At 50.6% G+C, this 13,021-nt stretch overlaps 2 protein-coding genes across 4 annotated transcripts in view; both read right to left on the reverse strand.

Annotated features, from left to right (window-relative positions):
* LMX1A (LIM homeobox transcription factor 1 alpha) overlaps positions 1–2,443 on the reverse strand; it is a 70,148-nt gene extending 67,705 nt beyond the window's left edge. The window contains exons 1-2 of one of the 2 annotated variants that reach the window (XM_082225542.1): positions 2,232–2,443; positions 1,830–1,958 (exon numbers count right to left, since the gene is read on the reverse strand). In XM_082225542.1, coding sequence (XP_082081668.1) covers positions 1,830–1,917 — 88 coding nt within the window. In that variant the 5' untranslated portion in view covers positions 1,918–1,958; positions 2,232–2,443. Of the gene's footprint in view, positions 1–1,026; positions 1,159–1,829; positions 1,959–2,231 lie in introns of those variants that run through there. The other variant, XM_082225543.1, reaches the window with a different exon arrangement.
* A 9,410-nt stretch (positions 2,444–11,853) lies between these two features.
* RXRG (retinoid X receptor gamma) overlaps positions 11,854–13,021 on the reverse strand; it is a 79,328-nt gene continuing 78,160 nt past the window's right edge. For both annotated transcript variants that reach the window (XM_082225516.1, XM_082225517.1), the window contains exon 10: positions 11,854–12,350. In XM_082225516.1, the coding sequence (XP_082081642.1) occupies positions 12,197–12,350 (154 nt within the window). In that variant the 3' untranslated portion in view covers positions 11,854–12,196. The remainder of the gene's footprint in view (positions 12,351–13,021) is intronic.

Below are 13,021 nucleotides of genomic sequence, written 5' to 3' on the forward strand. Positions count from 1 at the left end.
GGGGGCTCAAACCCGTTTTCTCCGACGGGGCGGAGGCGCTTGCGGTTCCTTGGACGCGCCAGGACGCGCCTCCTCCCCGCCTCCCGTGCGCCCCTGCCTTAGTTCCATGGAGCCGGACGGGACTCCTGGCTAAGAACGTGCGTTAGGATCGGGCTGTGGCTCGAAAGTAAACACCGGCCTGAGGCCAGTCCGAAAAAACAAGGCTATGGCCTTGAGGTGGGAATCTGCGCAGCCCCAAATGGACTTGCGACCGGGCGCCTTTGCACGCCGATCCCTCTCAAACCACAAGTTTTATTTCGTTTCCTTACATCTCCCAAACTAATCGCGTCCCTTGCAAACCCCGACGGGGATTTCGCTCTCCCTAAAGATGTCTGTTTTCAGTAAGGAGCGAACTGAATGTCCTTTCAAAACGAAGGCGCGGGATCCTGAGCCGCTGTCGAAACGCTCTTTGGTTTAGATGCAAAGCATCCCGCCCGTCATCGTGGCGTTATGAAAAGAAAGTTTATTCTTTAGAAAAATGCAGCTGGATTTTAAACAACAAAAAAGGGGCTCTGTGGTTTTCTTTTTTGTTTGTTTGGTTTTCTTTTTTCTAAGGCTGTGACTAATAAAATCCTATTACACTTGAAGAAAGGAGGCAAGATTCAGGCTGAGCGAATGTTTGCCGCCCTCGGGCCAAAGCGAAGCGAAAACGAAAAAGGCCTCGAATTCTAAACGAAAAATTATTTTAAAATAAGGTGTCTTATTCATATCTGCTTCTCTTTCGAAATACAATGTGAAATATACTTCTGAGACTCGGTCATTTGGTGACTTGAACAAACGATTCAAAGGCGCGCTGCTCCCCGAAGTCCCCTTCCGCCCCTTCCAGGCTGGAAAATATTGGGCACCAGGGGCTGTATATTTGGAAGGGCAAAGACAGAACCAAGATTTTGCTCCCTGGAAGGGGCGAAATATTTCAAAGTTTATCCATGTTTTCTTAGATACAGAATCGATCTTTCCTGCCTAGAATTTGCGGTCCTGTTATATTACCATTTAGAGATGATTCGTCGAGACAAAAGTTGCTTTTTGTCCTCGGGTGGGACAACCGCACCCCGTGCCACCTGTGGTCGCGATGTTCTCCATCTGCCCACTGTGCGACCCTCGAAACTTGAAACGCGCAACGTCCAGGACAAAGAGGCTTTCATTGCGCGGCGCTGCTGAGTGAGCCGACGGAGAAGATGCGCCGACGACGACGGCAGAGGAACAACTGCCGTGCAGGGTGCGGGCATACAGAAGCGGAGGAAAGAAGTTCTCCGCTATTCCCTTCCAAGAAACGTTATTAGCCCTGGCGCGATGATTATCCGCTCCAGCTCCATGCAGCGTGTACAGAACAAGATTTAGTTATTAACCTCATAGATCTCTCTGTGTTAGTGGGCTTGGGTAAGTAAACTAATAAAGACATAGATATTGCTATTTGGGCAGGTTCGTTCTTAAATTCTATGGGTGATGGTGAAGATTGCAAGGGGTCCCTTTTCTCTCTCTCCTTCCTCGCGAAGGCACTTGGGACGCGTATTTTCTTCCCACTACGGAGAAAACCGCTCCCCCCGCCCTCTTTTCCTCCCACCTAAGACGCACCCCGGAGCTGGTCGTTTGAACCCCGCCGGGCTGGCGAGACTGCAGGCGCCGCCTGTCCTCGGTTTCTTCCTTCGGGATCGGGATCAAACGAGCAGCTCCCGCGGGACAGAAAGGCAGGCGGAGCAACTCCAGCACCCGAAGGGATCCGGCGCGGAAGCAGGGCTAGCTTTGGGAAGGGGCTGCCTCGGCGGCGGCGCGCGCGGAACTTTGGCACTCACCCAGCACCGAGGAGAGGGAGGTCGGCTGCGGCGGAGGCGGCTCGAGTGCGTCCTGCAGAGTCTCCTCCATTTTCAGGCCGTCCAACATGGCCCACAGAGGCAGGGTGGGCAGGTGCGCCCGCGACTCCGCTTTAAAAAGGGCCGGAGGGGGAAAAGTCAGGGCCAGGGCGCTTGGGATCTCCCCCTCCACGCCTCCCGGCAAGCCGGGCCTGCAGCTCCCTCCCGCCGCGCGCAGCTTCTTCCCTCTAGCGGTTGCTCGACGCCCCGAAGGCGCCCGCGGGAACTCGCGGACCCCGCAGCCCGGCAAGCCGCGGAGAGTGGCCGGGTTCCGGGTGCCTCCTGGCTTCGCGGGCCTCCCGCCTTCTCCGTGCGCGCGGGGCGCACGCGGCAGAAAGCGCTTACCTGGCTGCTGCAGCGGGCCGAGGCTGCCGTCGGAGCCCGGGTTGGGAAGCCCCCTGCGCCCAGCCTTCACAAGGGCGCCACGTCCTTCGCTGCGCTCCGAGGCGGGAGGTGGGCGCCGCCAGCAAGGGGCGGCGGGCGGCCCCCAGCGGCCCGGAGCTCGGCCCGAGGTAGCCGCGGTGCCATCCCCGGCTGGCGGAAGCCGGGCCAGGCGCGCGGGTCTCCTGCAGATGGGCTCGGCTCGGCTCGGACTGGGCTCTGCCCCCTCCCCGCTGGGCGAGCCCCGCAGTCGGAGGACGGAGGTTTCCTCCCCCCGGTGCGAGGCTCATCCCTGCCCCCCACCTCACCTCAAGCCGGCAAACCCGGCGCTGGAGCAGGACAGGAGCCCGTGCCGCTTGGAGGAGACGCGTTCACACGTCAGGGCGGGGAGGGGTTGTCCTTAGCCGGCCAAAAAGATCGACAGAGGCCCCCAAGTTGAGATGAGGGAGTGACGGAGGGAGGAGGGCAAGGGCGATCTGCAACTCGCAGAAGCCGAAGTATTTCTGAGATCGACGTCGCAAGGCGACGTATTGTTTGGAAAAACGCATACTTTGGCTCAACAGGGTTAGCGCTATATTTGCTTTGTTGTTACTGCTGTTGCTGCAGCTCCTGGGACGATTCTCATCCGTTCTTCCTTGTAGATCCGGAGACGCGACCGGGTGGGGCGGCGCTGAGCCGTCGGGGAAGGCAAGAGTTCTTCGCTGCGCGAGGCGCTTTACTCCCGAGGCACCTTTACTCAGGGGTAAATGCCGCTGATTTCAGGATGCATCGAATGGGAGCCTTAGCTTCGCTGTGACTGTGACCCACAGCCCAGTTAAGGCTACATTGGCTTCGACCCCGATCCACGTGCAAAGGAACCGGTACGCGAAAACCTCTGCACCAGGGATTCCTGCTTTTGGGGAGACCCAGCCCTAGGCACCCTAATATACGCATCTCGCAGGAGAAGAAGAATCCGTCCTTCCCTCCCAAAGCAAGCAAAACACCCAAACACACCCAAATAGAGACAAAGAAAGCAGCGAACGTCCGCAGCCCACCGAAAAATCGAGAAACTCCGCCTCAAACCAACAGTGGAAAAAAGTTTAACACTCCTATATCTTTTTAACAGATAAAACGGGGCTTTGGCAAGCACCAAGGGTGCCCGAAGTTGGTATGATGCCCGTAGACGCCACCATGGGCGCAGTCAGGAATTTTGTTGTGAGGGGCAGCCAAAGTGGTTGAGCTTTTTTCCCTTTTTTAATCTCTTTTAAATCAAAGTTGTTGGGCAGTTGCTGCAGGAACGTCGACGCAACCGGGTTTCGCGTCAGTCCAGGAACTCACACAAGCCTTTATGCATACGATCAAGTTCTACCTTTAAATGCACTCACGTGTGGATGCGCGCGCCAGGCGCCTTCATGTCGACTCAGAAGGAAGTCCCATTCATTCCCACAGGGCTTCCTTCGTTCCAAATAAGAGCAGGGAATCTAAGTGCGCAATTGGAAACGCCAAACACCTCAACAATGAGATGCCAAGAATAGTGCATGATCTTGATGATTGCGTGATAAAACCATTATGTTGTTGTTTTTGTTTATTTCTTGCATTTATATCCTGTCTTCTCCGCACCAGGAGCATGGGCGTAGCCAATGGGGCAGCTGCCCTCCAAAGTCCATCAAAATCAAATCAATACAAATCTGAGGTTCTGCTGCCCCAACAAAAGCCTGCCCCCTAACAAAAATCCTGGCTACGCCCATGACCAAGGTAGCACACACGGTTCTCCCCCCTCTTCATTTAACCCTCACAACAAACCTGTGAGGTATGTAAAGGTAAAGGACCCCTGACAGTTAAGTCCAGTCGGGAACGACTCTGAGGTTGCGATGCTCATCTCGCTTTACTGGCCGAGGGAGCTGACGTTTGTCCGCAGTTTTTCCGGGTCATGTGGCCAGTGGTGAGGTAGGTTAGGCTGCGGTATTGACTGGCCCAAGGCCGAATGAGGATTCCATCCGTGGCCTCCCAGGCCCTAAGCCCACACTTTAACCACTGCACCCCCCCCCCACTGCCATCGCAGCTTGCCACGATAAGGGACTGAGACTCGAAATAAATTGCTTTTCCAGCTCCCATCCTCTCTCCTGCTCCATCATTTCCCGCTTTGATTGTTCTTGACCAACAATCTCACAGGAGCAGTGGCGTAGCGTGGGTTGTCAGCACCCGGGGCAAGGCAAGTAATTTGCACCCCCTAACCCGTGGATTTGCACCCCCTAACCCTAACCCCCAGATGTTGCGGCTGGTGCGGCAGGCCCCCCTGCACCCCCCCACGCTACGCCACTGCACAGGAGCCAACTCCTAGGGGACGAGGTCACTTCGGCCCTCGCAATAAAAGCCATTCCAGTGGTGCGCGTGGGCCGCGTCTTGTGATCCATAACGCGAGGCGGAGCTTACCTGCCCCCACCCTATATTTTGTTCAAGCTGGCGCCCCTGAACAATATAGACGCTTACTCAGAAGTAAGTCCCCACTGATTGCAATGGGATGTATTCCCTTGTGAAGTGTGCAGGGCAATAGACTCCAACGCGCTCTGATGAGGGCGTTTTAACAGCAGGTTTGGCTCAATATAAGAAAGAGGGGTGTGTGCCGGAGCGGGGTTGGGACTGGAGAAGCCTTGTTTCCTCTCGTGTGGCCTTGGAGCAGGGATGGCCACGCTGGCTGGCGCTTGGAGTCCAGCAACCTGGGGCAGGGGGACATTACTGTTTACCTCTGGCCTCGCCTTTTGCGTTATAGCTGATTCCACGGAAGGGGAAGGGGAAGGGGAAGGCAGGGGAATTGAGAAGAGCTCTCCAGGAAGAATGGCGCGATGGCGCGAGAGACCTCAGGAAACTTTGCTCCTCTCCTTCTCTTGGATATTGCGCGCAAAACCTCCAAGGGAGTCAATCCTCGCTCTTTCCTGCTCTGCTTCCACATCCTGCCATCTCCAGGGCGCGAGGCGGTATACCAAGTGGTAAAAGTAATCTAAAGAGCAGAGTTCTGTTATCGGCTGCCCGTGGGTATGCAGCCAGTCCCCGCGCCTCCTTAGTGGCGTGGCGCGTAGACCACAACCAAACCACGCCGTTTACGCAGCAGAGCGGCGCAGCTCTAGGGAAAGCGTCGCCTCCCCTTTGCCATGCATGGCGTCAAGCATCCACAAAGCATTGTTGCAACGGGGAGGCGGGAGAGATTCTGGGGGAACGTGGGAACTGAGAAGCAGAGCGGCGCTTTGCGCGCAGAGAGTTCGGGCTCTAGCTGAAGCATGTCAGGCACCAAGTCTAGGGTAGCTCCAAGGAAGCCTCTGCCAGGCCAGGCAATACCGGGCGAGAAGAACCAAGGCGCAAGGTGGCATCAAGGGTAGCTTTTAGAGCTTTTGAGAAGGAAGAGGCGCTCGAGCCGCTGCTTGCGCTGGGCCGCCCCTCCTCAACATCCTGAGGAATGTCCGCAATTCGCTTGCTGACTCCTCACAGGAGTCTTTGGGTGCCTCCATGTGGGCAGTGATGGAACTTGGGAAAGGAAGAACCGGCTCCGGGCAATTGCGCCACCAGCAGCAGCAGGTGGAGCTACTTTTCAACAAGTGGTAAAGGTAAAGGGACCCCTGACCATCAGGTCCAGTCGTGGTCGACTCTGAGGTTGCCGCGCTCATCTCGCTTTATTGGACAGGGGAGCTGGCCTACAGCTTCCAGGTCACGGGGCCAGCATGACTAAGCCGCTTCTGGCGAACCAGAGCAGCGCACGGAAACGCCGTTTACCTTCCCGCCGGAATAAACCTATTTATCTACTTGCACTTGGACGTGCTTTCGAACTCCTAGGTTGGCAGGAGCAGGGACCGAGCAAGGGAGCTCACTCCATCGCGGGGATTCGAACCGCCGACCTTCTGATCGGCAAGCCCTAGGCTCTGTGGTTTAACCCACAGCGCCACCCACGTCCCATTCAACAAGTGGACATTTACCGAAAAGGGTCGAGGTAAAACGACAACAGATATTTAAAGAAAGCAAACAATGGGGTGGAATGCATATAATTGGGTAGTCATCAAAAGACACATTTCTGTATTGCAAAGCAACAGTTTCCTTTTTCTCTCCTCAGCTGTTTCTAGACTGGAAAAGAAGGGGAACCCGGACTTTGAGAAAGTTGCCTGAACCTGAGACGGACCGGCTTGGCTGCCTCTTAGGGAAGACCCAAGTCATCATCAGCCTCAGTTTCCACAGCCCCCACCACGCACGAACCACCATTGACAGCAAGAGCAGCAGATATGTTCTGTACCTAAGCTAACATTTCATTTTCTTGCTAATGATGCTGTTTTAAATGTACATTTATATTTGACTTCCTTTGGTGAAATGTTTCATTTTGAAGTGTTTGAGATACTTTAAAATTCACTTTGCTGCATTAAATGTGCATTCTGCAGTTGGCCTTGGTAATGTTTTGTTTTGAAGTCTTTAAGATAATATTTTAGTTTCCTGCTAATTGTACTGCTTTGAATGTATACTTTATATCTGACTTTCTTCTTGTAAAGTTTTATGTTGGATTGTTTTATTTGGTGTTTTCATGTAGGTTGGAAACCAATTTGAGATTTCTTTCTTAAAAATGTAAAGCAGTATAGAACTGAAATGAGTAATAATAATAATAATAATAATAATAATAATAATAATGGAGTTTGGCCATGTTGTTGTTGTTGTTGTTTAGTCGTTTAGTCGTGTCCGACTCTTCGTGACCCCATGGACCAGAGCACGCCAGGCACTCCTGTCTTCCACTGCCTCCCGCAGTTTGGTCAGACTCATCCTGGTAGCTTCGAGAACACTGTCCCACCATCTCGTCCTCTGTCATCCCCTTCTCCTTGTGCCCTCCATCTTTCCCAACATCAGGGTCTTTTCCAGGGAGTCTTCTCTTCTCATGAGGTGGCCAAAGTACTGGAGCCTCAGCTTCAGGATCTGTCCTTCCAGTGAGCACTCAGGGCTGATTTCCTTCAGAATGGAGGAGTTTGGCCATGGTTATAATTTTTCAAACTTTACTAATTCAGTCCCTGTAAGAGAGTGTAACCAAGGTCTACAGTGTGCTTGACCATACAGTTTTGGCTGGGAGAAATACTGCAAAACCTTTTGAGAATATGGCTGTGAACGCAATACATTTTGTTCTAGAATCCATGGAGACTGGGCACTTTTTTCCCCCTACATGGTTCTCACACATTTTAGATTTATTGTATATTTTTTGCTCCTGAACAGCAGGAAACTGGTTTCATTCCAAAAACAAAAGCTCACTGCAGTGTGTCCATGGATGACCTAATCAAGGGGAAGGTCTAGACTCAATCTAGATGGACACAAACATTTCTTTATTGAGAAAAACTACATGTTAGTGTGTACACAGCCTACAGTGTAAGATATGGTTTCAAGATGTGTAAGCCACTGATCCCCAAATTTTGGAGTTCTAGGGTGTTTCCATGTGGGCATTTTTGTGGAATTCATGCTGGTCACATGCACAATTTTTTTGCACTGATCTCTAAGGTGCTACTGGAAGGAATTTTCTTATTTTGTTTCACATAAAATCCTTACCGTCAAAATGTCATAGGTAAAGGTAAAGGGACCCCTGACCATTAGGTACAGTTGTGGACGACTCTGGGGTTGCGGTGCTCATCTCGTTTTATTGGCAGAGGGAGCCGGCGTATAGCTTCTGGGTCAAGTGGCGAAGCAGAGCAGCACACAGAAATGCCGTTTGTCTTCCCGCCGGAGCGGTACCTATTTATATACTTGCACTTTGATGTGCTTTTGAACTGCTAGGTTGGCAGGAGCAGGGACTGAACAACGGAAGCTCACCCCGTCACAGGAATTCAAACTGCCAACCTTCTGACCGGCAAGTCCTAGGCTCTGTGGTTTAACCCACAGCACCACCCGCGTCCCTCAAAATGCCATACTGTACCTTAAAAAATTTAATCTGGATTTTCCTCTCCCTGCAGGAAGTCCATGGAGTGAAAAATAACCTGTTATACATCTTGCAGTCCCCTCTGGTGTGGAAACTTGTTTGCACATTTTTATTTTTTGTCATAAGTATGATGTTTTGGAAGGACACTGCAGTCTGCAATATTTTCTCACCTCTTGCAAGCTCTGTCATCCAAAAATCTTGCACTCGTGGGCATTCATGACAGTGTGAAACTACTTGACCACAATATTTCCACATTAGGAGAATATACCACAGGTATTCTGTTTTGTATCCCCACCATTGCAATATACCAACTGGGACATTGATTTAAAATTGTGCTTCTTAGAAATTCTTAGAAATTAGTGCCTGAAAGTAAATTCCAAAGGTTTTTCCCCCCAAACACTCTTTTTCAATCACTTATTTTGTATTAATTGTATTTTCCTGCTGTGCTTTCATCCCATAGCACTGGTGTGAGGCCTAAAGGCTAGAAAGACCAACTAGGTGAGTCTTTCCCATCAGATGGTCGTCTGCAACCCCAGACAGATGACAACTGTCATGTTAAGGACCCAACCTGTACGGTGCTTGTCCTTTAAATCTTGCATGGGGTAACATATGGGAGGGCCGCTTTCATGCCACTGTTGTGACGTACCTTAAACTGCAATCCTAAACAAACTTAGCAGAGATTAAGGCCTGTGGACATTTGAAAAAAACCGTAAGGACAGGATTCCCAGTGTAAAGCTGTGGAGAAAAACACAAGCCACCAAGTGGTGAAGGTTGGTAGTGCACTCATTGTAAGTGACCAAAGAAGCATCGCTAAGACAGAGCCAGAATGTTTGCGTATTATTATTATTATTATTATTATTATTATTATTATTATTATTATTATTATTATTTTATTAATACCCTGCCCATCTGGCTGGGTTTCCCCAGCCACTCTGGGCGGCTTCCAACAAAATATTAAAAATACGATAAAACATCAAACATTACAAACTTCCCTAAACAGGGCTGCCTTCAGATTTCCTTGACATGTGATGCGAAGGCGCCACAACTGAGATGGCCATCTGTCTGGTTCCCTGTAATGTCACTTCTTGCAATGAGGGAACCACCAGAAGGCCCTTGGCGCTGGACCTCAGTGTCTGGGTTGAATGATGGGGTGGAGACGCTCCTTCAGGTATACTGGGCCGAGGCCGTTTAGGGCTTTAAAGGTCAGCACCAACACTTTGAATTGAACTCGGAAACGTACTGGGAGCCAATGTAGGTCTTTCAGAACCGGTGTTATGTGGTCTCAACGGCCATTCCCAGTCACCAGCCTAGCTGCCGCATTCTGGATTAGTTGTAGTTTCTGGATCACCTTCAAAGGTAGCCCCACGTAGAGCGCATTGCAGTAGTCCAAGCTGTAACTGTTATAATACGTTGGCCAACAAATGGCTGCTGCAACAATTGTGCCTCCTCCCCAGATACCCCCAGTAAGTAAGAAAAGAGCCTGTTTCACCTTGAGCACAAGCAATACTGGGAGCTCAGAGGTGCAGTCAGAAATGTAGATTAATATTTTAAGATTAAGACTGAAACTTTCCCCCCCCCCCTTGTGGAGTGAAGCACTGAATGGTTGCTGTTAGACTTATTTGCAACTACAGTGGTACCTCAGGTTAAGTACTTAATTTGTTCCAGAGGTCCGTACTTAACCTGAAACTGTTCTTAACCTGAAGCACCACTTTAGCTAATGGGGCCTCCTGCTGCTGCCGCGCCACTGGAGCATGATTTCTGTTCTCATCCTGAAGCAAAGTTCTTAACCTGAAGCACTATTTCTGGGTTAGCGGAGTCTGTAACCTGAAGCGCATGTAACCTGAAGTGTATGTAACCCGAGGTACCACTGTATGTAGTAAGGTACTTGCAGCAGAGTCAGTCCCTACTGACTGAAATTGTCCACGTGCAGTCCCAGAGTTCCTGGCTGAAATCACTACTGGGGTGAAGTATTTCTTTGCCACGCAAATCATCAGGGTCCTACTTGCACTTCTGATTGGCTGGTGCTATGGAGACCAGAAGGAGCTACAAGCAGCCTTCAATTTTGTTGAAGTTCCTTGAGAAATAAAACACCCAAATTCACTCTTGCCGCCTGCTGGAGAGTTCACAACAAGACACTCTTACATGTTTGCATTATGTATTTGTGGGATGTGAACAGGGCCGGATTTAGGTTTGATGAGGCTCTAAGCTACTGAAGGTAATGGGGCCCTTTAAATGTCCAGCTGTCCTTTGTCAACAACAAATTCTCACTGTTTTGTGTGCTGAATATATGCTATGTGGCAATTTATGGACCTAATAGGTACCTAAAGCCATTTGCACATAACAAAAGATGTATTTTATCAAAGTACAGTGATACCTTGGTTTACAACCATAATCCGTTCTGGAGGTCCGGTTGTAAACAAAAACAGGTTGTAACCCAAGGCGCACTTTTGCCAATGGGGCCTCAAAAAAAAAAAAAAAAGGTTTGTAATAAAAAAAGGGTTGTAATCCAAAAAAAGGGACACACACTTCAGGGTTTGACGTGGTTGTAACCCAAAATGGTTGTAATCCAAAACGGTTGCAAACCAAGGTACCACTGTAGTTGATATAGAAATGAGCAAACCAGTGATATTTTAGGGAGCAGGCTAGCAGGCGGGGCCCATTACTTACATCATAGGAGCCTACACAACACAAAGCACTGCTGCTGTATGTAAGTTTTATTTGATTTTTATCTTATATTTCAGAAATGTACATCCAGTTTTTTCCCCTTTATTTTTTGGGGGGGCCTCCAAGAGAGTGGGGCCCTAAGATATAGCTTGTTTAGCCTATATGTTAATCCGGCACTGGATGTGCAAGGAACAAAACAAATCCAATCAAACACACACACACAGCAAAAAAAGAGAAGAAGCTCCATTTTGAAAATAAATAATGGGGGTGTGGTGCCTGAGGGTGGATGCCATAGTGTCCACAGACACAACTTTAAGGATCCCATGCTGCACACCAGCCAGAGTTGGCTCAAGACATTTGGGCATCTGAGGCGAACCACAAAATGGTGCCGCGCCCCCCCCCCGCTGCTACGGAAATAAGGGGTGAGTGAATTCTCTTTGGCGATCACTCGTCGCCAAGTGAGATTGTCTTCCATAAACACGGTTTGAACGAGTCCGTAAGGGACTGTGGAGGCCAATTCTGGATCCACACGCCAGTGGTGTAGCGTGGGTTGTCAGCACCCGGGGCAAGGCAAGTAATCTGTGCCCCCTAACCCGTGGATTTGCGGCCCCTAACCCGTGGATTTGCGCCCCCTAACCCTAACCACCAGATTTTGCGCCCGGTGCGGCCGGCCCCCCCTGCAACCCCCACGCTACGCCACTGCCACACGTCCTTCCACAGTGGGGACATTGGTTCCTGGGTGGGAGTTGATCACGGTGTGGATTGCCAAGCATGCCTTCCTCTTAGCATGTTTCTCCCTTTCGTCCTGAGTTCGAGCGTCTTCAAAGCTCATGACACCTTTGGTAAAGGCTTACTGACACTTCGGCCTGAAAGTGAGATGAGTGCTGCAACCCCATCCATAGTCACCTTTGACTGGACTTAACCGTCCAGGGGTCCTTTACCTTTACCTTTTTACCTTCCTCCTTCCTTCCTCGGGTAAGAAGGAACCCCAAGCAACAACAGCAATTTCCACACCAGTTCCTCATATATTATTTTATTTCTCATTTTTATTGGAAGTGAAAAAATAATTTAAACTCATTTATTTGTACAGGTGGCACCATTTTGTGACTGACAAGCCGTAGGATGTCCTGGCCCACCTTGCTGCCAGCTGGGGGTAAAAGCAACGCAGCCATAGCCACATAGGACCCTGTCTTTTGGACACTAAATGCTCGCAGAGATGCCACCACCCCCTTATTACTCCCCCCACCCTGAATGGGAATGGGCACAAGTAGACCAGGACCACATCATCCTAAGCGGAAACCATCATTAGCCTTCAACCTCTCTGTCTCATCCTTCGTTTCCACACCTCCTCAATCCGTTTTCAGGGTAAAGTAATCTGCAGCGGTGTCTCCAACATTTCCATGAGGAAAGTGTCGATGGGGGTGTCACCGATCAGCTTGAAGAAGAAGAGGTGCTCCAGGCATTTCAGGCCGATAGATCTCAAGGCTGGCAGCCTCAGGAGGAGCTTGGCAAACCTGAAGGGACCAGAGATGTAGAAAACCTGAAGTTAATGACAATCGGGGGAAGCCAAGGGGGGTGCTATGTTGAGAGACAAAAGAAAGAGCTCCATCTCATTTGCTGGATCTGAAGTAGGGCGTTGCGCAAGGCACTTCCTGCACCTGGGCCCACATCAGCCGAAGTCAAATGTGTTGCTTGGAACACATGTGTTGCCACGAGTTTTGTTACCCACAGAGCCAGCATACATGATTAAAATTGTGGACAGAAACAGCTGTTTCAGCATTTTAGGCTTCCCTTTGAACTACATTACTACATTATAAAAAGGTAAAGGGAACCCTGACCATTAGGTCCAGTCGTGACCGACTCTGGGGTTGCGGCGCTCATCTCGCTTTATTGGCCGAGGGAGCCGGTGTACAGCTTCCGGGTCATGTGGCCAGCATGACTAAGCTGCTTCTGGCGAACCAGAGCAGAGCACGGAAACGGTGTTTACCTTCCCGCCAGAGCGGTACCTATTTATCTACTTGCACTGGCGTGCTTTTGAACTGCTAGGTTGGCAGGAGCTGGGACCGAGCAATGGGAGCTCACCCCGTTGCAGGGATTCGAACTGCCAACCTTCTGATTGGCAAGCCCTAGGCTCTGTGGTTTAACCCACAGCACCACCCGTGTCCCTTAACTTCATAATAATGTC

Source organism: Podarcis vaucheri, assembly GCF_965113315.1.
Source record: "Podarcis vaucheri genome assembly, chromosome: 6".
NCBI lineage: Eukaryota > Metazoa > Chordata > Lepidosauria > Squamata > Lacertidae > Podarcis > Podarcis vaucheri.